This window comes from Cajanus cajan, chromosome 1 (assembly GCF_000230855.2).
Source record: "Cajanus cajan strain Asha chromosome 1, NIPB_CcT2T_4, whole genome shotgun sequence".
Classification (NCBI taxonomy): domain Eukaryota; kingdom Viridiplantae; phylum Streptophyta; class Magnoliopsida; order Fabales; family Fabaceae; genus Cajanus; species Cajanus cajan.
In genome coordinates, this window is record NC_138517.1 from 35531791 (window position 1) to 35557751 (window position 25961).

The window sequence follows — 25961 nt, forward strand, 5'->3', positions numbered from 1 at the left end:
AGGTTTTTAATATTTATGAGCATTTTAATAATAAATATTTATGAAAATTATTTTTTTAATATTTTGATTTTTTTTAGTAGTTTAGAACGGGTCATTCCCAAACTAGAACGAGTCGTTCCAAACTACTAAAATGGCCTTTAAACCGTAGATTGGAAACGGGTCGTTCCACACATGACCGTTGTGAGTTAATTTGTAATCCCGAGCCGTTCTGGATATGAAATTTTAGCATGACGAATGAGTTCAGAATGGGCCATTCCGGATTCGAAAGGGGCCATTCTGGCCACTCCTGATGCCTATAAATAGAACGCTCCGGCACTCCCAAAAGCACATTTTTCACTTCTGACCTCTTTTTTCTTCTACACTCTTTGAAGACCAAGGGAGAACCCAGAAGAGGGGACTAGCAAGATCTGCCTTTAGTTTCAGCTCCTGCTTATCGAGGTAATGGGGGAGTGAGAAACCTCGCTTTGGGTGTGAGAATATATGTTGGGTAGTGGGATTGGCCCCCAATCCTATGTTTGTTGTATGCTCATGTATGAGAGGTTTTTCCCAAGTATATATGATTCTTCTATTGCTCTTCTTATATGTAAATAATTGTATGATTCGAGATCTCGGTAGGTTCTTGAGAGAATCCTATGAGAAACAGACAAAATATGAATGTTTTCTGTTTTGCTATCTGATTGCTCTATTGTATTCCTTGTTGAATGTAATGTGTAGATATGTGATTAATTTTGAGAATAAATATGTCTTGATATGATTTAGAGTGCTCTATGAGTTCTTACGGGAAATCCTATGAGAAATAGGCAAAATATGAATATTTTCTGTTTTGATTTCTGATTGTTCTGTTATATTCCTTGTTTGATGAGATGTAAAAATATGTATTTAATTTTACAAATAGACGAGTTTTTATATAAATTAAAGTGCTCTGTGGAGGCTATGTGAATATGATGATGTAATTTAAAATGTGATTGAGACATGAGATATGAAGATGTCGTAATGTAATATGATGATATGATGAGATGATGTGAAAAGTGATAGTGAGACATGATGATATGATATGATAATGAGACATGACAATGTTATATGAGAATACGTCTTGATTGACATGCATCATGTGCATAAATGTTTTTAAGGGTACGATATGGAATACACCGCCAGAGAAGGCTCCTTAGTGTAAAAGCTTTGGGGATTAGTCCTTGGGGATAGCTCGGTTTGGAAGTCCCAGTCTCGCCCATTGTGTGCATGAGATGTATCTTGCGCGGCTTAACTATCCCGACGAGACTCTAGTAGTATGTCTTTCTAGTGAGAGTTCACAGAGGGTGTGACCCGGCATGTACTCCTAGACTACTCTTCGTGTATTGCTAGTGGCAATATGCCATGTGATGTTTTACTGGCGCCACATGCATGATAATATGTAGTCTGTGTCCATACATGTGCATTTTTAATGTTATATGATAAATTGATATTTTTATGTCTTGGATGAGTGAGATGTAATGTTGTTGTTAATATATCTATGTTATACCTGTCTTGTTTGTGTTTGGCTATTCGGTGTGTATTTCTACACTGTGAGCTAGAGTGAGATGTTTTCTCACTCCCTTTTCTCTTGTGTTATTTTCTCTAACTGTCATACAGGTTATTATCAGCATGAGGCTGAGGATGTTGGTGATGAAACTTAGGCTTCTATGTTGGGATTTGCTTTGATAGGACATAAATAAGATTAGATTGGGATGTTATTTTTATTAAATTATTTTGGAAAACTCAGTTTCATTTCCTTGTAATTTCTCTACATGTTATTTGGATTAAGTTTATGAATGTGAACACTTTACCTTGTGTTGTTGCAGATTTGATTGTCTTATGTTGAAGAATTGTATTTTATTTTATTTATTTTATATAATTACTATATATATATATATATGTTGGGGTAGAGGATGTCACAATAATCAATTAAACACAAAGACTAAATTAAAATAATAAATAACAATATTAAAGTAGTCTAAGTTAAAGTCGTAGAACGTTATCCTTAAAGAGAAAATGTCTTCACTACACTGGTAATTTTGAGTCTTATAGTGCGCTCCTCTTTCAAGATACGTCAACTCGTTAGACCATTTAAGTGCAGCAAAAGAACCAAAAAATACTGTTTAAAAAAATATATTTTAGTAGTAGAAATAATTTTAAGGGAGAGATGAGTGAACTTGTTGTATATCTATGTATATTTTTTCTCATGTACTAATGTATATATATAGGCACAATATTAGAGACTTTTTATGCAAGATAAAGAACGTGCACTAGGTTTTGCATATTTTCCGGGTAACAACAAAGGCTAATGGATGAAAAGCTCCACATTGTGCACTTGGTCAATGTTAACCAATTTGAAAAATTGGAGACTTGGTCACAGGCTCAAAAACAAAAATCCATAACGGTTTTGCTGTTGAAACGTTAAAATATTAAAAAAAAAAAAAAGATTGATCAAATGAAATATTTAATTTAAAATTTAAATTATAAGATAATTCTCAACAATCTCCTACTAGTTTAAAATTTAAATATGGAAAATGATGAAATATATATATAACTTAAACATCTTAATGGAGCATGATATATTATATATTTAGTACAAGGAACTTTTTGAGTTTGAGCCTTATACCTAATGCATATGAACTTCTATCTAAGAGAGTATGGAGACATGATTGTCTTGAGCCATATCCCTTTGACCAAATTTTAGAACATAACATATATAATAAAGGTATTCATTTGAGTTCTAATCAGTAGAGTGCATTACAGTCTTGCGCATATATCTTATTTTATGAGTGTCACTTAGAGATTGTCCATATCTTACAATAGCGGCCCCACCACCACACTCACTAGGTGAACTATTCCAAGGGTGGTCTATGACACCCATTCCTACAACAATTGTCATTGAGTCCATTAAGAGGTGTTTTTTTTTATTTTATTTTAACACAATAAATATAAATAATTGAATACCTCAACCTTATTACTATCACAATTTACTTTAGAACACACCTCGTAATAGGAATGAAACATGCAATAATTTTGTAGTTTACAATGGTGTACTTAGTTAACAAATAATTTCGTTATTACCCATTGAACTCCATTAATGGGATCGCCATGTATGTGGAGACGAGTGTCCATTGTTGCAACTAGTTGATGGACTTTAGTTCCATTCCCTCGACGATTCAACTAGTTGATGGTCTAATATATTTGTGTCTTATTCTCAAGTGCCTTTTTTCATTAAAGTTTTTGTTAGTAATTTTAGCAATAAAAAATTGACTATTATAATGCATTAAGATTTAAGGTACAGGTTTATTACCAAGGGCAAATCATATAATAAATTTTTAAGAAATTTGGCCTTACTACTAGTAGTATCTAAGGCAATTATTTCAGCTTCCATAGCAGAATGAGAAATGATAGTTTGTTTTGCAAATTTTCAAGCTATTGCACCTCCAACTAAAGTAAAGATATATAACCAATAGTAGATTTAGTTCATAAGAGTTAGAAATATAATTTGCATCACTAAAACCTTCAATTACAGCTAGATAACATGCATAGTGAATGTCATGATTAATAGTCCTTTAAGATATTCAAATAACCTTTCTAGTGCAAGCCAATATGAATGATCATGATTATGAGTATATCTTCATAATCTACCAATAACATATGCAATGTCCGATCTAGAGTAATTAGACAAATGCAACAAAGAACTAATAATTTGAGAGTATTTAAGAGGTACTACAAGAAAAATTAATATTTGTGATTAATGTTTGTGACGAACAAAATATCGTCACTAATAGTGACGAATTTTGTGGGGAATTTTAATTTTTGTAACGGACTACCATTTATTGAAGTTTGTGAAAGATTAAATTTTGTCTCTAAAAGATCCGTCACAATTTTTTGTCACTAAATAAAAAAATAAAATTAGTGCGGATTTTGTGAAAAATTAAGTTCCTCTATAAATATTGTAACGTAATGAGTAGATTACAGAGTTTAGTTGACTCTAGGAAAAAGAGTATATAAGGGTTTCTCTGAGAAGGGAATTTCATAAGTTTATTCTCAAAGAAACTTAGAGAGAAGTTTTAGAGAGAAGGACTCTGGGTCTGTGAGCTCCTTTCTCTCCCAAATTTCTCTGTCTGATTCCTTTTCTCTTCTAGATTACTAATCTCTTCTATCTTCTCTTGGAATTCAAGCTAAGAAGCTTGCTATTGGTGGATTGAAGTCTGTGGGTCGAGCTTCGGGAGAAAATTCTTCCTTTTCTCAAGTTCTTGGCCATTTTGAGCCAATCTTCAGGTGAGGAAAGCTAGAATGTATGTTGTTTGGTTGCATGTAAGTTTAGAAACTTAATTGATGCATAAATTTAGAGAATCCATGGTTAGATTGGAGAAACTTCTCATTTTCGAGAAAAAAGAGGGTTTTTGATGATTTTGATGTGTATGTTAGATGCATGTTAGAGCTGAGGTTATTTTTGAATTGTGTGAAGCATATGTGTTGTGTTTCATGGATTGCATGTGGCTGGAATTGTTGATTTTCAGGTGTTGGAGGAAATTTTTGAAGTTTTGGGGTTGTTGTTTGAATTTGCGTCAAATGCAGTTCTTGGCGCCGGGCGTGAATTCATTAGAGGCCACCATTTCAAACTCACGACGGGCGCGAGGTTAGTCACGCTAGACGTGAATTGAGATGGAGGTCTCTGGATGAGTCACGCTGGGCGTGAGGGGAACCACGCCGGGCGTGATATTAGATAAATGCCCTGTATGTTCATGTATTGATGTGGCACCGGGCACAGGATTGATGCACCGGGCTTGGAGACTCTAGATGGTCTCTGTTTGGAGCACGTCGGGCGCAGGGTGGGTGCGTGGGGCGTGTAGACTCTTATGAGCCTCTGTTTCAAGGACGTCGGGTGCAAGCTGAGCGTGTTAGGTGTGGATGAGTTTTAGGACTCTCGGGTTGGGATTAGGCCGGCGCGCTCAAGCTGCGCCGGGCGTGAAAATGTTTATGAATGATAGATTTGAAATGATGCTTATGCATGTTTAAAGTGGAAGAATTAATCATGTATGTCTAATATATGATGTATGGTGGTGTATGATTCATATGTATGCTTAGTGATGATATGTATGAATGTTTTAATAAGATATGACATGTATGTATATGTTCATATGAGGATGATTTTGATCATGGTGGTGGATTAACCATGTATGATGTATGATGCGTTATTACATGTGATGCCTTATGGCATGTGTCTAGCCTAGGACTTGAGGAGAGGGAAATACTTTTGAACTGGAAGTGCTCACATAGAGTCTCTTGAGAGTGGTGCTTGGATAGGCCATTGATATAAATAAGAGTGGTGCTTAGATAGGCCACTGGTTTTGGGTGAGAGTGGTGCTTGGACAGGCCACTAGTGGGTGAGTCTCCTCTAAGTCCTTAGCTAGTGTTGGAGTAGAGTATGAGGTCGAGGGTTATTCTCTTAACCAAGTACCGTGGAAGGTGCGTGGTTCCTTGTAGATAGTCGGTGGGCGAACCTCACAATTGACTTGGTAGTGCATGTCAAGGTCGTGGTAAGCCTGTACCCAGTTGTGTTATACCTGACGGTGGAACTGGACTTCTAAATTGTGTAAGTGACATCATCCGAGTAAACTCGAGTAAGGATTTATATCCTGTTTAACTGTGACCAAGCAGGCACATTGGGCGTGAAAACAGTTGCGGTCACTACAAGAAAAATGCTAATTTTCAACAGAAATTTCTGACGGATCTATCGGGAAAAGTGGCATTGGAAAACAAAATCCGTCAAAAATTTCCAACAGAAAATTCCGTCAGAAAGTTCTGTAAAAAATTATAATTTTTTTAATTTTAATAAATTTATTAATGTAACAGCCTTCATATTTGACCTCTCAAGGGTTCTATTTCACGACATTTCACTTTTTAGCGTGTTCTATCCTTACTTGCGCAATTTCTGGAAAACTTCCCAGAAGGTTACCCATTCCTATACTACTACAGGTCAAGCATGCTTAACTGTAAAGTTCTGATGAGTAAGCTACCGAAATGTATATGTATGTTGTCAGTATAACTTGTATAAATTAATTGATTTAAGTTATCCTCAAATATGCAATCTCATACTTGTACTATAATAATAATATAATAATTTTATATTACGAATAATAATAATAATAATCATAATAATATATTCAATTATTCTTTATTTATATGTACTTACTTTTATAATTAACATCTACTTATTTCTATTTAAAATTATAATTTAAATTATTTAATTTTATAATTTATAATGATAATATAATTTATAAAATTATAAATATTTATTTATTACATACTTATAAATTAAATTTTAACATTTTAAATAAATTATTAATTAATTTAATATATTTATTTAACTTAAATCAAACATATAAAATTTAAAAAATGTATTTATTCTTATTTTATTTTCTAATTATCAACCGTTAATAAAATACTAACTTAAAATCTTATTTAATTATATCATACTATTCTCATATCAAATTTAAAACCAGATATTAGTTATACAAAAATATTAAGATCATATAGTAAATTATCAATAATATTTTAGTTAAATAATTTAAATAATTAATGTTTCGATTATATTGTTAATTAGAAAATAATTTATTCTAAAGCTAATTAATTTTTGTATATATTAATTATTAGTAACATTTAATAACTTTTAATTTAACAATTAATTGGATTGATAAAATTCAACACACACCATGAGTTATTGAGCGGAATAATTTTACCAAAAGTTATTTTGTAAGTTATCTTAAATCAAACATATAAAATTCAAAAAATGTATTTATATCCTTGTTTTATTTTCTAATTATCAACCATTATTAAAATTCTAACTTAAAATCTTATCTAATTATATCATAATATTTTCATATCAAATTTAAAACCATTTCTTACATTTTTGACAAATATAAATTTGTCGGAAATATTCCATCAATAATATAGTTTTTCTTACAAAAAAAAATTTCATCGAAAATATGAATTTTTAGACAGATTTAATTTTGTTTTATATGAAATCATCTTCAATTAATATAAAATTTTGTATATATGATTTAAGAGTAAAGAATTTTCAATTTAACGGTTGGATTTACAAAATTCACATTTAATATAAAGTTATTGAGCGGTGTAATAGTTAGTAAAATTTACACCGGTGCAATTATAACCCCCCTCATATATATATATATATATATATATATATATATATATATATATATATATATATATATATATATATATATTAAATGTAACTTTTACTAAGTATTACACCCCTCAATAACTTTATATTAAATGTGAATTTTGAAAATCCAACCGTTAGATTGAAAGTTCATATCTCTTAGATTATATATACAAAATTTTATATTAATCCAAGATGATTTGATACTTCATTTTTATAAAACAACATTGATGTAATATATTCATTTCAAAATACACTAAAATATGAACATTTTGATTACCTTCTAGTTGTTGTTCAATTTTAACAAAATTTTATATACACGTATAAAGTGATATGAACTTTCAATTTAACGGTTAGATTTACAAAATTCACATTTAATATAAAGTTATTGAGCGGTGTAATACTTAGTAAAAGTTACACTGGTATAATTATAACCCCTTATATATATATATGTAATTTTAAGCTTATTACTTCTAGAAAATAAAAAAATTATGTTTTTTCTTCTAAAATATAAAACTACTATTTATGTTAAATAAACTAATATATGCACTAATTATTTAATAGAAAACTCATGAAACACACAAATATGAAAATATTCACACTTGAACTTGCTTACTATAATTTTAAAGACAATATACTAACATCTCTAAGTATTTTATAAATATTTTAAAAATTATTTATTTAAAATAATTTTTAAGATCGAAAATATTAATTTTAGAAGGTTTAAATATATTTTAGTCCCTATAAAATGACTGATTTTAATTTTGGTTTTTGTAAGTTTTTTTCTTTATTTTTCATCCTTGTAAGGTTTATAAAAATTGTTTCGTACTTTTAAAATGAGTAAAATATTTTTCTTTGATTTTCATCTCTCTAAAATATAAATTCACAAGTTTGATTATTTTTAGATAAATAATATTTATTTTAAAAAACTAAAAATTTTTTTTAGAGGTTTTAAATATTAATATGATAATAGTACGTAATCGTTGTAGTTGACACCTAAGATAATTATTAACCTTTTAAAAAAATAATAAGTAGTTAAAAATGATTACGTAAAAAATAAGAATTAAAAATAAAAATTCCAATTTTAGAAAATGAAAATAATTTTTTTTATAGAAACTAAAATAAAAACTTATTAATTTTATAAGGATTAAAGATATATTTAATTCATTTTAAAAAGATAAAATTAAAAAAAAATTTAAAAATAAAAATAATTTTTTTTATTTTATAATATTAAAAATAATATTCATAAATTTCAAAAAAAGCGATCATCGAATTCCCGAAGAGTTCAAACAAGGGACATCAAGAAGCTTGCTATGGTCTTAAATTTTCCGAGCGAAATAAAAATCTGTCGAAAATTTCTGACGAATTCATATTTCCGTCAGAAATTTCTGACGAAAATATAAATCTATCAGAAATTTCCGATGAAAATATTCGTCAAAAATTTTCTGTTAGAAATTTGCGTTTTTCTTGTAGTGGGTGATTTCGGTAGGATTGAGATGTCACTTATACTACTTTGCTGTTAGGGAGATCTCCTAGGTGAATGCGTGACAACGCATTAGATGATTGATATGCATTGATATCTGTCATGAGTTGCATGTTATTGCATGATTGCTAATACGGTGAAGTGTGTGGTGTTTGACTTCATGATTGATAGTTGGATGATTGTGTAGTATAAATTATTGTTCTATACTTGTATGGTTGTTTATTGAACTCCAGCTTACCCTTTTGTTTCCATGTGGATGGATTGCGTGATCATACCTTGTATGGGAGCAAGTCTGGGCTAGCTTGGAGTTGAGGTGATCACTAGGAGATAAGAAGTTTTGTCCTAGTGTTAGAGTTACCTTCTTGGGTAACTGTTGTTTGTGCTTGATCGGCACTAGGATTATATTATTTGGATGACCGTACATATTTAGTGTTGTATTTTGTACATAGAAACTCAGTTCTATTATATATATATATATATATATATATATATATATGAGTTATCCAGTTTTAATATTTCTCTTAGTTCACTAGTAGTAGTACGATTCTATTAAGTGCAGGGACCATGGCGGGTCGCTAAAAGTTTTCCCTCACAAAAATGAATCACAATATTATAATAAATAAGTCAGTGATGGATTTTGTGACGAAATTTTTGTCAACATTTGTATTTTGTTACAAATTTCGTCACAAATAGTTTAAAATTTTTTGTAACAAAATTTGTGAGGAATTATTGATCCCTCTCAAAATATTAAATTTTATTTATGAAATTTTTATATCTAAGAATTATGTAGAATTAAAGAATATATGTTAAAAAATAAAAAGAGTAAAAAAATAATGAAATTTAAAACATTTTTTTTTCATGAAAGGACTGGAAAATTATGAAATTCATTTAATTAAATGATAAATTCTCATTTTTGAGCATAATAAATTAAGACATTAATTAAAAACATATTTTAAATAAAAAAAAACTTGTGAAATTAAAAAAGAGAGTATTAATTTAATTTTTTAGCTAAAAAATTTAAAAATGAATGTGTAATTATAAAATATAATTATGGTGTTACTTATACTTAAAAATAAAAAATTTTAATTTAATAATTTAATTATAATATAATAAATTTAAAAAATACTTATAAATTTAACTAAAGAAATTATAAGTGTCTATTTATTTTTCTAAGTTATTGATTTCTTATTTTTTAATTTTGTTATTTATTGAAAAATGTCTTTCTAATCTCATAATTTGTTAATTTTAAAATTTAAATTTTTAGTTTAAAAATTAAAATTTTCTTATTTTTAGTTAATAAAATAATATCTTTTAATTTCTTAATTTTTATGCTTAAAAACAAACTTATAAATTAATCTAATTTAAATTTAAAAGTGACAAGGATAACATGTAAGATAATTTAATAGTGACTAATTAAAGTGGTCATGTAACTATTTTTTACAGAAAATTAAGATTATTAAAAAAAATTATTTGTTGATGGATTAAAATGAAATTGAATATCTTTTAGAAAGACAAAAAACAAATTTAACTTTAAATTTTATTAATAATATTGAAATTGAGTCACTTAGTACCCCCATAACAATAATTTTTTAAAATAAAAGCACATCAAATAAAAAGTGTTATTATAGAAGGGTCTTTAATAGCACATCAAATAAAAGTGTTATTATAGAATTCTGAGTGATATGTAATGCTAATTTAAGAAAGACCGAAATTGTGAAAATAACTTTAAATGAGATTTGACTTGTAATATTTATATGTTTAGATTTGGGTAGTTATTTCTGAAAAATTTATATGTTTTGGATTTAGGAATTTAGTTCGAAGGATATATTAGACAAAATTCCTAAAAGAAATAATTTATTAAAAGATAAAATTAATTTATATATAGTTTAATTTGTACAATTGTTGTATAAACTTTTTTAAACTATATTTTTTAACTTGTAATATATTTATTATCACATTGAAAAATAAGAAGATAATAGTTTTAGTCACGTTTCATTAGAAAAGGTGATTATATATGTTAAAAAATTGATGAAAAAGAGAAGGACAATAGATTTTTTTAATACAAAGATGAAACTATTACTTTGTAATATACTATCATGTGCATTTTTTTAGTCTTGTTTTATTTTTTTTATAATTACTTAAAAAAATATTTATGATAATTTATAATATATAATTGATAAAGTAATGTATGAAAATGAAACACATTCCTTAATAAAGTAATAAACACATTCCAAGAGTAAGTGAACCTACACTTACTTCACTCAATAAATTCATGTTCTACATCAAATTTCAATGATCCAGCTTTTCAATTGAATAATTTTAATGTATAGATCAACTCTACAAATTTTCAAAAAATTTGAAAACTAACTAATATTCCATTTTGTTAATTCAAATGAACGTATAAAATATTGGTTAAAACTCTTATTTGGTCTCTTATAATATTTTTTTGTTTCAATTTGGTTCCCAATAATTTAAATTATTGCAATTTGAGACTTCCGTCCAAATGATTTAAACAGAGTTAATTGTTGGCCACGTGGATGTCAAGTAGATGCCACGTAGATGCATAAGTGAACGTCAAATTTCACGAATACACCTGGAATCAGAACGGCCGTTCTGGTGTTAGAACGGGCCGTTCTGGATTCAGAACGGCCCATTCCAAGTGCCAAATTTACACACTAATAGTGTAACCAGAATGGGTCGTTCTGGTTCCAGGTGTATTCGAGAAATTTGACATCCATCTACGTGGCATCCACCTGACATCCACGTGGTCATCAATTAACTCCGTTTAACTCATTTGGACGGAAGTACCAAATTGCAATAATTTAAATTATTGGGGACCAAATTGAAACCGAAAATTAAAGTGGAACTAAATTGAAACAAAAAAATATTATAAGGGACCAAATAAGGGTTTTAACCTAAAATATTTTTAAGATTATCCGACAATTTGAATTGATAAAACGAAATATTAAATAATTTTCAAAATTTTTAAAATTTGCAGAGTTGATCTCTACACATTAAAAACATTCAATTGAACGGTTATATCATTGAAATTTAATGTAGAACATGAATTTATTATTTTAAAATCTTGTAACGAAATCCTTAACCTAGTACTAACCAAATAAAAATTCTATTAGTTTATACCGAATATATTGTGACATATAAATTTTCTTAAAATATAATAAATAATTATCTTTTTATTTTGATTTATTCTAAATTCATCTTCTTAAATCTTTAATTTTAATATGCTAATTATACTAAAATTTAAGTAATTGATCTATTGAGTAATTTTAGCGCATGCTAATTGTACCATATCTTAAGCAATTGATTTTTTTGTTAAATTTATTGATTGTAAATATAAAATATAATTTATATGTAATTTTATATCTTTAATTTTTTGATTTAAAAAATATTCTAAAATATTTTTTAATCATAAATTATTGTTTATGTATATTATATTTTCATATATGTGTCAATATATAGTATAAATTAATATATATTTATATATATATATATATATATATATATATATTAAAGAACGAAAGTGTAATTTACTCTTATTTGTATAATTTTTTATTTTCAAACATCATATTATTAAAAAATAATTTAACAATGTAATATAGATATAAAAATTTTAATAAAAGATAAAAATATAGTAACATTTATGCATATTAAACTCATTTTAAAATTAACATTCAGTCAATTTAAAAATATAAACCATAAAAATATTAAAAAAAACGTTATATTAATAAAATTTTATTCATCATTTTATAAAATTATTAATTCATTTTATATTAATATAATTTCAAAAGTTAACATTAATATTAAGTATCAATTTAATAATTAAATTATTTACTATGTTAATATATTTTTTACCTTTTAAATATATTTTTCTTTGAAATAAAACAAAATGTATACTAAAACAATCCTTTTCCCTCTTATACTCATGAATTTTCCCTCTAAAAAAGTAAAAATAAAATAAAATCTAAAACGTCAAGTACATACCCCCAAGAGCCTAAATATCTATTATGCTCATAAAACAAGGATTTCCGAGAGTGTTGACTCACCAAGAGCAAAAAACCTTAAACCCCTAGATCGCTAAACCCCCAAATGCGAAAGTGTTGGCGCCGTCATTGAAGGATTGCTGGCTCCATCGTTCAAAGACTGTTGGCTTCCACCGTAACTGCTTGGTCAATATTCATTTTTTGGCTCCCACCGTAATTGCTTGGTCAATATTCATTTTGAAATGTCGTTCTTGAAATGTTGTCTATGGCCAGGCATCCTTCGATTCCGAGAATAATTTTTTTTTGGTGTGGGGAGTATCATTCTTTGCGTGGCCTACAACTCATATAATTTTGCTTAGTCAGTTGTGTTTTTATTGAAGTCCATGTATGTTTCGTTTCTTGTTGGATGCTTCTGGTTTGTACGCTTTGGTTTAGAGGAAGCTCACTGGTGTACTATTAGCTATGCATTCTTTTTTTTTTTCTGGTGTTTATTATTATGATGTTATTTAGCATTTAAATCTACCGCGTATTATCAGAAAAGGACAAGCATTGCAATTCAACTGGTTATATGAGAAAGGTGCCTTTGTCTGGCATTCTGAAGGCTCAATTTCTGTTGATTTTACCAAGGTTTTATTGCTTCAAAATATTTGTTTCTATCTCGGTCCCTCCATCTTAAGTTTTTTTGACACGTACATGGGTGATAATAAATAAAATTTTCTTCCTTAAGATTGAAAGAGCAGTTGAAAGCCTGAGCAAGGAGATACTCACCATTCAAGCCAAAGGTGATAAAGAGGCTGCTGGTTTACTTCTCCACAAATACTGTGTAATGACAGAACCACCAAAAATTGCTCTCAAAAAGTTGGAAAATATTCAGGTATAAATATCTAGATCACAATTCTCTTTTTGTTTTGACAAGATGATGAGTATGTTGTAATGTCTAATGAGGTTTTACCAACATAAAGAATGAGTTTCACGCTGCAAAATCCTAATTAGTTGTCTAAGTAAGCATTTATTTATGACCCACGTTTTCAAAACATTTTAAATTTATACCTTATGGGGCCCTATTAGAAAAGTCACAAAATGGCCTAATTTTGCTATCAATGGTTACAAGTTTGTAACTAAATTCCAAAATAAGGGAATGAGTACAACAAATCATCATGTTTGTGTGCGAGGATGCCAATATGAAGTAATGAAAAATGATTATTATTGAGTGTTAATTGATATTTGTGAATTGGAGTACACTAGGTGGCCTAACAAAAAGTTGGTTTTATTTAAATGCGACTGGTTTGATTCTAGTTCTCAAGGGACAAAAATAGATATTTATGGCAATGTTGAAATAAAAAAAAAAATCCAGGAGATATCATAGCTATGATCCTTTTATACTAGCTCAACAAGTAGAACAAGTGTATTTTACATCCTTTCCTGATGGACAACAAGGTTGGTTTGGTGTCATAAAAACCAAGGCACACAATATAATTCAATCATTAGGACATGATAAATTTGAAACAAATGTTTCTTACCAAGATGATGATCTACAAAAAATGCCTTTAGTTGTTTCAAATGATGATTTTCAACAAAGTCTTGTTGATATTATAGGCATAGCAGAGGAAGTTCCAAATGACATAGAAGAAGAAGAAGAAGAAGAAGAAGAAGAAGACATACAATTGACAACAAGTAATGAAAATGATTATGATGAAACTTATGAAGATATATATTCAAATTAACTTAATCTCATGTTTCATATTGACTCTTTTATGTACTTAATTAAATATATATTAATGAGGCATTTTCAATTTCTATTGTGTTTTTAATAACATATTGTCATTTAATATAATATGCCAACTACATTACTTTGTTCATAGACTTCATGTGTTAATGTTGTAATTGTTGTTGATATGTGTACATTAATAGACTTTGATGTCTTAATCTTGTGCTTGTTGTGATATGCATACATTACTATATAGTAGACATTATTTGTTAATCTTGAACTTATTATTGATGTCTTAATAAACTTCATTTGTTAATGTTGTACATTGTGTATATAGATTGTGAGTAGTAACATGACTGATGTAGCAAGAGGGAGAGGCAGTGGTAGAGGTATGAGTAGAGGTAGGGGAAGAGGGAGAGGTAAAGGTACCACCATTGTGCCACCACCTTTTACTTCTTAGCCAACACATTCTATTGGAGATCCCCACATTGTACTACACAACCTACACATGCTTCCACCTCCCAAACACCTACAACTCCCCAAGGTAACCAACCTACACCTACCTCATGTTACTTCCACTTCCCAACCACATTTAGTTCCTCAAACTAACCAGTCTATACCTACCCCTCATGTTTCTTTGACACAATCCCCAAATATGATTGAAACACCATAGACAAATCCCTCCATTGATGTTACTGGTAGTCCAATTGTTGGATCATCATCCTCTATTGATCCATCTTTAGAAATTGGAAGTGTAGACTCTAATGGACGTATTTGGATTTGTCCAGGTCCACAAAACACGTAAGTATTAATAATTCTTTTCTTTTAGATCAATATAAACATGTTTCGTGTTATAAGTTATTTTAATTCTTCTATTTTTTTTATAGATTTGACCTACCAATTCACCCTACTCGTGAAATTTCAAGAATAATCAAAGGGAAGTTTGAAGGGTCATGGGAATCATATCGAGAGGTTAAAAGCACTAATGAAAGTGTGGCAAACATGTGGTTTGAAGAGTTTCAGGTATAAATAACTAGAAATATTATAATAACCATTTTATATTTTCATTGCATTAAATTGCACATTGTTTAAACATTTTATAAATTTTTGATGTAGAGAAAGTTCAAGTGGCTGGTTGATCATGATGCACAAATAAGAAGAGCATTTGACCAAAAAGCATCTGAAGAGTTTTCAAATGCTATGTATAGGGTGTGACGAGGCATTGATCTAAGGAGTTGGATTCCAAAGCAAAAACGTGTATAACTTGAACAAAAATGGAATGATAAGAACTGGAAAGAAAAGTCAAGGACTAATACTAATAATAGAAATTCTTCTGATGGTTCACTGCATACTGGAGGATCCATTCCTACTTCTGAGCATTTTAAGAGATTGGTAAGTAATATTTACTTATTCTTTTAAGGAGCAAAATTTAAAATTAAACTGGATTACTTTTTGTTCATTCATAAAATATATGCAAATATGACTCCAACATGTTGCGACCTATTCGAAATGACCCATAAGACAGCAAACGATAATAGACGAGTGTCTTCCAAGGCAGAAAGGATAGCTGTAAGTTATAATTTTATATATATTAAATTATGAAGAAGTTGGTTGATATTGTTATAGAGACAACAATGGTTATGTTTGCAAGACTTGACATATAATGGTTATGTTAGAGAGACAACAATGGTTATGTTTCAACAAAGGCTATGGTACTGTGAAAGTTGTCATGTTCTGTCCTTCACTGCCGACTTGACAAATTAAGATAGGTTACAGTCAATAGTCTCAAAATTGCAAGCCATACCATTTATAGTATGTAATTTTTTATATGATTTGAATTTTTTAGTGAATTATGTGAACATAGAATCATTTCACCTTATTGGTTGTGCTCAATTTTAGTTTCATGCAATGTGAAGTGCCACCATTTCTGCATCTTAGTTTACTAATTGCTTAATTCAATGGGATTCATGTTTATGTGGTGTTGCATCTAGGTTTACAAGTTATTAATTTCATTGGAATTCATACTTATCTAGTGATGTTTCTAATAAGTTAAGATAGGTTACAATCAATGGTCTCAAAATTGCAAGTCATACCATTTATAGTATGTAATTTTTTATATGATTTGAATTTTTTAGTGAATTATGTGAACATAGAATCATTTCACCTTATTGGTTGTGCTCAATTTTAGTTTCATGCAATGTGAAGTGCCACCATCTCTGCATCTTAGTTTACTAATTGCTAAATTCAATGGGATTCATGTTTATGTGGTGTTGCATCTAGGTTTACACGTTACTAATTTCATTGGAATTCATACTTATCTAGTGATGTTGCTCATAAGTTAAGATAGGTTACAGTCAATAGTCTCAAAATTGCAAGCCATACCATTTATAGTATGTAATTTTTTATATGATTTGAATTTTTTTCTGAATTATGTGAACATAGAATCATTTCACCTTATTGGTTGTACTCAATTTTAGTTTCATGCAATGTGAAGTGCCACCATCTCTGCATCTTATAGTTTACTAATTGCTAAATTCAATGGGATTCATGTTTATGTGGTGTTGCATCTAGGTTTACAAGTTACTAATTTCATTTGAATTCATACTTATCTAGTGATGTTGCTTATAAGTTACATCTTAGACTTTTTACTAAGTATTTTTTTGTGTTCTTATTGCATGATTCTCTGCATCATTCATGAGATCTTCTATTATCATTAATGTTTATATACTTTTATTTGTTACTTTTCTTTTTATAGAATGAGTATGAAAGACGGTTATCTGAAAGAGAGTCACAACAATCATCAGGAGATGCTGCCTCTAGTGTGCAATCTGAAAATAGTATTTTCTATGATGTTGTTGGTGGTGTGAACAATAAAGGAAGAATATTTGGTCTAGGTTTAGAGGCTGGGAAGTATAAACCTTCTTCTTATAGATTCTCATATGGTATCTCAAATTCTGAGTATGAACAAATGAAAAATCTTGTTTCAAATTTGTCTAAAGAAAACAAAACATTGAAAGAACAATTGCAAAGCCATGCATATTTGATTCATGCTTCACAGGAAGAGTCTCGGTTGGTTCGTGAGCAACTAAAGTAATTTATGGGGACGTTTTCTCTTGGGTTGGCTTCTCAATCTTCTTGTCCTCCCCAACCTCCTCCTATACATGATGCAAACACTATACAATCTGATGATAATGAGTTAGATGATGATCATGATATAAATGTTTAGGGATGCATTATCTTTTACTATTATTAATATTTACTATACTTTAAACTTATACTTTGTTATGTTTAAGTTTTACTATAGTACTTATCATACATTAGGGATCAGCTAAAGTCCTTAACTTTGTTATATTTAGTGTTATTTATATCTATCGTATGCTTGACTTTCTTATATTGGTGTTTAGTTACATGCTTTTATAAAATAGAGAATTTTTTCTTAATTATTTATTTTGTTAATTTTTTTTAAACAAATAGACAATTAATAAATTTAGCTTTTTGGATTAATTAATAATTTTTTGTTATATTCATAATTAAAAAAATATCACAACTAGAGGAGAAAAACATATTCTTCACAAATAGTTACGAAAAAAGTCCTTCACTAAATAAGATCAATAATTCACAATTTGTGATGGATTTTATTAGTTGCAATTTGTGATGGATTTTATTCATCACAATTTGTGACAGACACACATTTCTCTCAACTTGTGACATTAATAAGAGGCACATATTCCTCATAAATTTGTGACCCCTCACAAATTTGTGACGGAGTTAATCCCTCACAAATTGGGATGAACTTAGAGGTCATCACAAATTGTGACAGAATTTTATTAATTTATATGAACATTTATTAGAAATTAGTGATGAAAAATGTACTATTCGTACCGTCTTACCGAGCTCGAGCTCGGCTTCACAACACAAGACAACCTCGGATATGCGCTGGGCGACCTCGGCCTTAGACGAGGTCCGCTATCCAATTAGGTCATAATTGATCTCGGGCCCAAGGCCTAGAAAATCCTAATTCACACAAAGGTACGTGCATTAATTATACGAGACTAATACTCCCACAAACACTAACTTTGGCATCAGAGTCTCTTTTGCAGGTACCACCCCCATCTTGGAGCATCAAACGTACCAGCGAAGGAGGCTCGCCGATCTTACCCAGCGGATCATCTCTACGATAGATCTCCGGTAAGAACATTTGGCGCCCACCGTGGGGCCGATCAAAATAGCTCTTATCGGCCACGTTTATGGTTTTCACCAGAAGCCATAGCAGACGCGCAACAAACGACCTAGATCACGCAACCAGCATGGACAACAAAGCAGCATTGAGAAGGCTGATTGAGCAGGTCGAGTAGATGCGGTAGCAACACACCGCTGATCTGCAAAGCATGCGTGCTAAGCACGAAACTGACCTAGCGGTGATGCGAACCGCTAACGAAGCTGACCTAGCGGCTTTGCGCACCGAGAATGAGCGTATTCGTGCTCAACTACCACGGCGCACCTCTGATCAACCCCTTCAACCAAGTAACATAAACGAGGAAGAGGGGCACTCGGTTTCTCACCCGCCGACAGCACCTAGGGCACAGACTCCCAAGCCTGCCACACATCGCCACACGCACCGACGAACAGGTCGGCTCATGAGGTCAGCAATGCCCCTGCACACGTCACGGGAAATCAAGCGACCTTCCGCCGTCATCCTTTTGTGGATGGCATTATGGAAATGCCCCTCCCCTCTAGGTGGAAGCCTCTCTACATCGACTGGTACGACGGCACGATAGATCCGGACGAGTACATCGACCTCTATACTACACAGGTAAACCTTTACACTAATGAGGATGTTATTCTGTGTAGGGTCTTCCCGACCTCGCTCAAAGGGGCCGCACTCAACTAGTATACCCAGCTACCTGCCGAGTCAATTGACAGCTTCGATACTCTGGTCAGACGATTCACGGCGCAATATGCAACGAGTCGACTTCACCTCGTAACGTCGGCTGCTCTGGCCAGCCTCAAACAGGGCAATGACGAACCACTACGGACGTTCATGGAACGTTTTGCTGGCATCTCGGTGAAGATTCACAACTTGAATCCCGAGGTCGCCTTACACGCCATGCTCATGGCACTCAAGCCGGGATCGTTCGTCGATAGCCTGTGCTGAGAAGCCCCTCGCGACATGGATGAGCTCCGTGCTCGTGCTGCAGGCTACATCCAGATGGAGGAGCATGCCGAGTTCCGCAAGGCAATTCATGAAAAATCACAAGGAAAGCAAGACCAAGGTCAGGCCACGAACATTTAAAGTTGGCGACCTTGTTTGGCGATTACGGGGAGAAGCAAGAATAGACCCCTCCAAAGAAAAATTTGGAACCAGGAATTCCACCCACCTCAAACTTTATTTCTCTTAACTTGTAAATTCAGGTGATGTACTCTTTTTCCTCCTCAGCCTTTTTTCCCACTAAACAAAAGGGTTTTTGGCCAAGGAAGGTTTTAACGAGGCACACCTCAGAAATAAATCAATAAAGCAACTCCATTCCCATACATTTTCGGTACTGGCACAATAACCATGACAACTTTCCTAGGTCGAGTTCGAACCTTGATGTTAAGGTCGAGTCCGAACATTGAGATCACATTTTCTTAACCAAGGTCGAGTTCGAACCTTGATATGCTACGAGTCCGAACCTTGAGATCACATTTTCTTAACCAAGGTCGAGTTCGAACCTTGATATTCCAAGGTCGAGTCCGAACCTTGAGAACACATTTTCATAACCAAGGTCGAGTTCGAACCTTGATACGCTAAGGTCGAATTCAAACCTTGATATGCCAAGGTCGAGTCTGAACCTTGAGAACAAATTTTCTTTACCAAGGTCGAGTTGGAACCTTGATACGCCAAGGTCGAATCCGAACCTTGATATGCCAAGTTCGAGTCCAAACCTTGAGAACACATTTTCTTAACCAAGGTCGAGTTCAAACCTTGATACGCCAAGGTCGAATCCGAACCTTAATATGCCAAGGTCGAGTCCGAACCTTGAGATCATATTTTCTTAACCAAGGTCGAGTTCGAACCTTGATATGCCAAGGTCGAGTCCGAACCTTGAGAACACATTTTCTTAACCAAGGTCGAGTTCGAACCTTGATATGCCAAGGTCGAGTCTGAACCTTGAGAACACATTTTCTTAACCAAGGTCGAATCCGAACCTTGATATGCCAAGGTCGAGTCCGAACCTTGAGATCACATTTTCTTAACCAAGGTCGAGTTCGAACATTGATATGTCAAGGTCGAGTCTAAACCTTGAGAAAACATTTTCTTAACCAAGGTCGAGTTCGAACCTTGATATGCCAAGGTCGAGTTCGAACCTTGATATGCCAAGGTCGAGTCCGAACCTTGATATGCCAAGGTCGAGTCCGAACCTTGAGATCACATTTTCTTAACCAAGGTCGAGTTCGAACCTTGATATGTCAAGGTTGAGTTTGAACCTTGAGAACACATTTTTTTAACCAATGTCGAGTTCGAACCTTGATATGCCAAGGTCGAGTTCGAACCTTGATATGCCAAGGTCGAGTCCGAACCTTGAGAACACATTTTCTTAACTAAGGTCGAATCCAAACCTTGATATGCCAAGGTCGAGTCTGAACCTTGAGATCACATTTTCTTAACCAAGGTCGAGTTCGAACCTTGATATGTCAAGGTCGAGTTTGAACCTTGAGAACACATTTTCTTAACCAAGGTCGAGTTCGAACCTTGATATGCCAAGGTCAAGTTCGAACCTTGATATGCCAAGGTCGAGTCGAAACCTTGAGAACACATTTTCTTAACCAAGGTCGAGTTCAAACCTCGATATGCCAAGGTCGAGTTCGAACCTTGAGATCACATTTTCTTAACCAAGGTCGAGTTCGAACCTTGATATGCCAAGGTCGAGTCCGAACCTTGAGATCACATTTTCTTAACCAAGGTCGAGTTCGAACCTTGATATGCCAAGGTCAAGTCTGAACCTTGAGATCACATTTTCTTAACCAAGGTCGAGTTCGAACCTTGATATTCCAAGGTCGAGTTCGAACCTTGAGAACACATTTTCTTAACCAAGGTCGAGTTCGAACCTTGATACGCCAAGGTCGAGTATGAACCTTGATATGCCAAGGTCGAGTCCGAACCTTGAGATCACATTTTCTTAACCAAGGTCGAGTTTGAACCTTGATATGCCAAGGTCGAGTCCGAACCTTGAGAACACATTTTCTTAACCAAGGTCGAGTTCGAACCTTGATATGCCAAGGTCGAGTCCGAACCTTGAGAACATATTTTCTAAACCAAGGTCGAGTTCGAACCTCGATATGCCAAGGTCGAGTCCGAACCTTGAGATCACATTTTCTTAACCAAGGTCGAGTTTGAACCTTGATATGCCAAGGTCAAGTCCGAATCTTGAGATCACATTTTCTTAACCAAGGTCGAGTTCAAACCTTGATATGCCAAGGTCGAGTCCGAACCTTGAGATCACATTTTCTTAACCAAGGTCGAGTTCGAACCTTGATATGCCAAGGTCGAATCCGAACCTTGAGAACACATTTTCTTAACCAAGGTCGAGTTCGAACCTTGATATGCCAAGGTCTAGTCTGAATTTTGGGATCACATTTTCTTAACCAAGGTCTAGTTCGAACCTTGATATGCCAAGGTCGAGTCTGAACCTTGAGATCACATCTACTTAACAAGGTCGAATTTGAACCTCTAAACAACAAATTTGGGAACACCTCAGAAGCCCCTTTGCTCTTACATCACTCGATGCTTGGGGGGCAAGTGTACTGGCCAGCCGAGTTGCCGACTTGTCCCTCACCAAACTGCTGACTCGATCAAAGGTTTACCAACCTAACCAAGCAGTAAGCTCATTATTGTTGAGCTCCTCAGCTCGACCATGAAACATGGATATCGGAACACCACATCGGCGCAAAGAGGCCATGTCATCAAACAAATAAAAATACAATCTTGTCACCGCGTCGCCCATGCGTTATGGGAACAAGGTGACGGTTATGATACATGGCGTTATGACGGATAGGCATACGTGAAAAGCCACGACCCCTTGTCGAGCTCGGTCTTAACTCCTCGACCTACAGTCTTCGGAGCTCGGGGGGCTAGTGTACTATCCGTACTGTCTTATCAAGCTCGTGCTCGGCTTCACAACACAAGACGACCTCGGATACGCGTGGGCAACCTCGACCTTAGACGAGGTCTGCTATCTAATTAGGTCATAACTGATCTCGGGCCCAAGGCCCAGAAAACCCTAATTCACACAAAGGTACGTGCATTATACGAGACTAATACTCCCACAACACTAACTTTGGCATCAGAGTCTCTTTTGCAGGTACCACCCCCATCTTGGAGCATCAAACGTACTAGCGAAGGAGGCTCGTCGATCTTACCCAGCGGATCATCTCTACGATAGATCTCCGGTAAGAACAAAAAATCTATTATTTGTGCTGCCTTAATTCCGTCACTGATTGTGATGGACTGAAATTATTCCTCACTAAATATTTTGTGATGCCAATTTTTGTGACGAAATCAGTTCTGTCACAAATTCCGTCACTAATTTATTTTGTGACAGATTTTTATAAAATTTAGTGACAGATTCGTTCCCTCTCTAATTTTAATTTTTCTAGTAGTGAGGAGAGACACTTTCACTAATATTTTTCGTTAATTTCATATTAGAATTAAATGAGGTAGAAACTGGTTTCACATCAAAATAATTAAACTTTTTTTAACAATTTTTCAATATAATGTTATTGTAACAAAACAATACCATCATGATTCTTAATTAACTTAATGCGTAAAATAACATCAACAAGGCCAAGATCCTTCATTTCAAAATTACTAGACAAGAAAAACTTCACATCATTTGTAACATGTAAATTATTGCCAAAGATTAAAATATCATCCACATAGAAACATAAAATAACACATGAATTATCATCAAATTGTTTCACATAAACAAATTTATCACTATTATTAAATTGAAATCCATATGATGAAATAACTTGATCAAATTTATCATGCCATTGTTTAGGTGTCTGTTTTAAACCATACAAAGATTTAACATGCTTGCAAACTTTATTTTCCATTCTAGATTTTATAAAACCTTCAGGTTGATTCATGTAGATTTCTTCTTCCAAGTCACCATTTAAGAAGGCAATTTTTACATCCATTTGATGAATTTCCAAATTAAAAACACAGGCAAGTGAAATTAAAACTCTAATAGTAGTAACTTTAGAAATAAGCGAATATGTATCAAAGAAATCTACACCTTCTACTTGTTTATAACCAATAACAAGTCTTGCCTTAAACTTATCTATGGAACCATCCGTTCTTAATTTTTTTTTCCCGAAAAACCCATGTATTACATATACTTTTGCAGCCAGGAGAAAGGTCAATAAAAAATCAAGTTTTATTGACTTTAAGAGAATTTATTTCATCATTAATGACTTCTTTCCAATAAGGTGCATCAACAGATCTCATGGTTTTACTATAAGTTTTAGGATCATTTTCAAGTAAGAAAGAATAAAATTCAGGACCAAAATCTTTAGCTTTTCTAATTATTTTACTTATTCTAGGTTCAACATCCTTGTTAACATTACTACTAGAAGGTAAAACAAAACTAGAAGTATCATAAAAAAGTCTAGACAATTTATTCTTCAAAGGAAAAATATTTTCAAAGAAAACAACATCTCTAGATTCCATAATTATATTATTAGAAATTTCACCAACTTTAGAATTAATAACTAAAAATCTATAAGTAATACTATATAAAGAATATCCGAAAAAAACACAATCAACACACTTAGGGCCAATTTTTCTTTTCTTATTAATAGGAATATTCACCTTTGCAAGACACCCCACACTTTGAAATATTTCAAATTTAGTTTTCTATTTTTCCAAAATTCATAAGGGTTTCTATCTGAATTTTTATAAGGAATTCTATTCAAAACATGACATGCAGTAAATAAAGCTACCCCCCACAAATTATCTGGCAAACCATAACTTATAAGTATAACATTTATTATGTCTAATAGAGTATCATTTTTTCTTTCAGCAATTACATTAGATTGAGGAGCATAGGGTGGAGAGACTTCATGAATAATGTCATGTGAAAAAATTCACCCATTTCATTAGAATAATATTCTCCTCCTATATCAGATCCAATAATTTTAATATTTCTTTCTAATTGATTTTCAACTTCTACTTTATAAACTTTGAATTTATCAAATAACTCATTTTTATGAATAATCAAGTATGCATAACAATATTTTGAGAAGTCATTAATGAAGGTAATAAAGTATTTCTTTCCACCATGAATAATAACACCATTACTACCACATATACCACTATGAATGAGTTCAAGCAAGCAAGTTTCCTTTTGGATAGAGTTTTGAAAATATTTTCTAGGTTGTTTAGCTTGAACACAAACTTCACACTTTTGTTTCAATTCATTAAAAGATTTAGGAATATGATAAAGAGTTATCATTCTTTTAATAGAATTCAAGTTAACATGCCCAAATCTACCATGCCAAGTGTCACAACATTCAACATTTGAAATAGATGATGAAGAAATGCTAGAAGGTTTATTAATGAAGGACGACATGAGATTAAGTTTAAACAATTCATCACAAATATACCCTTTTCCAACAAAAAAACCATGTCAAGAAATTACAACTTTATTGGGTTCAAAAGCAACTTTAAAACCTTGTTGAACTAACAAGTAGCACTAATCAAATTTTTTCTAATTTTGAAAACACGAAAGATTTCATCTAAGACAAGACAATTTCCTGAAGATAATTCTAATTCTACTCAGCCTAGACCAATGACCTGTGCTAGGCTCCCATTCTCCATGCTTACAGTATGTGTACCACATTCTTGATATGAAGAGAATATTTTTTTATTAGCACATACATGAACATTAGTTCTAAAGTCAATTCACCAATCATTAGAGTTATAAATAAAATTTAACTTTGGGTTAGTGATATGATACCTATTAGATGGGGAAGCTGAGCTAGCATTAGCGGTAATAAAATTAACTTGAGGCTAAGAAGATGATTTGGTATCAAATGTAGTGTCTTTTGGTTGACGACGATGATGAAAATAATCCTTAGCAAAATAATTGTTTCTCCCACGTACAAAGCAAAAGGACTCATTTCCTTGAATTTTACTCTTTAGTTTATAGTTGTTATTAAAAGCCTTGTTTTTATTTTTGGAGAAATGGGAGCTTTGGCCAAACTTATTGCTAAACTTATTATTGGAAAATCTAGATTTAAAAAAAAAAAACTTTTGTTTAGGCTTATTAGAATTTTCCACCAAATGAGCCTTAGCCTGAAAATGAGGTTTATGAGAATCATTTTGTGAAATACGATGCTTATCTACAATTCGCAAAGAAACCTATGAATCAGATAAAGTGAAATGATCAGGTTTATGCTTGAGGCTATTCTTACAAATGCATACCAAGAAGGAGGCAATTTAGAAATTAAAAACTAACAAGCATTATGTCAAGAAAAGTAATTTCTTTCATCTTCATATCATAAATAATATTTTCAAATTCA

General features: G+C 32.0%; 2 protein-coding genes across 7 annotated transcripts; both read left to right on the forward strand.

Moving 5' to 3' along the window:
* Nucleotides 1–12713: 12713 nt before the first annotated feature.
* LOC109815286 (uncharacterized) lies at nucleotides 12714–17291 on the forward strand. 6 transcript variants are annotated; one of them, XM_083059873.1, is made up of 9 exons: nucleotides 12714–13136; nucleotides 13225–13315; nucleotides 13416–13562; nucleotides 14285–14362; nucleotides 14734–14940; nucleotides 15070–15197; nucleotides 15284–15419; nucleotides 15513–15788; nucleotides 17152–17291. In XM_083059873.1, the coding sequence occupies exons 5-8, from the start codon at nucleotides 14905–14907 to the stop codon at nucleotides 15609–15611; spliced, it is 399 nt and encodes a 132-aa protein (XP_082915999.1). In that variant the 5' UTR covers nucleotides 12714–13136; nucleotides 13225–13315; nucleotides 13416–13562; nucleotides 14285–14362; nucleotides 14734–14904; the 3' UTR covers nucleotides 15612–15788; nucleotides 17152–17291. The 6 variants fall into 6 exon arrangements, with proteins under 6 accessions (XP_082915999.1, XP_082915988.1, XP_082915992.1 ...); XM_083059876.1 differs by having other exon boundaries at nucleotides 12730–12874; XM_083059862.1 differs by having other exon boundaries at nucleotides 12714–13315.
* Nucleotides 15906–17490, forward strand: LOC145954393 (uncharacterized). The gene is made up of 2 exons (XM_083068490.1): nucleotides 15906–15965; nucleotides 17152–17490. The coding sequence occupies exons 1-2, from the start codon at nucleotides 15906–15908 to the stop codon at nucleotides 17488–17490; spliced, it is 399 nt and encodes a 132-aa protein (XP_082924616.1).
* The last annotated feature ends 8471 nt before the right edge of the window (nucleotides 17491–25961 follow it).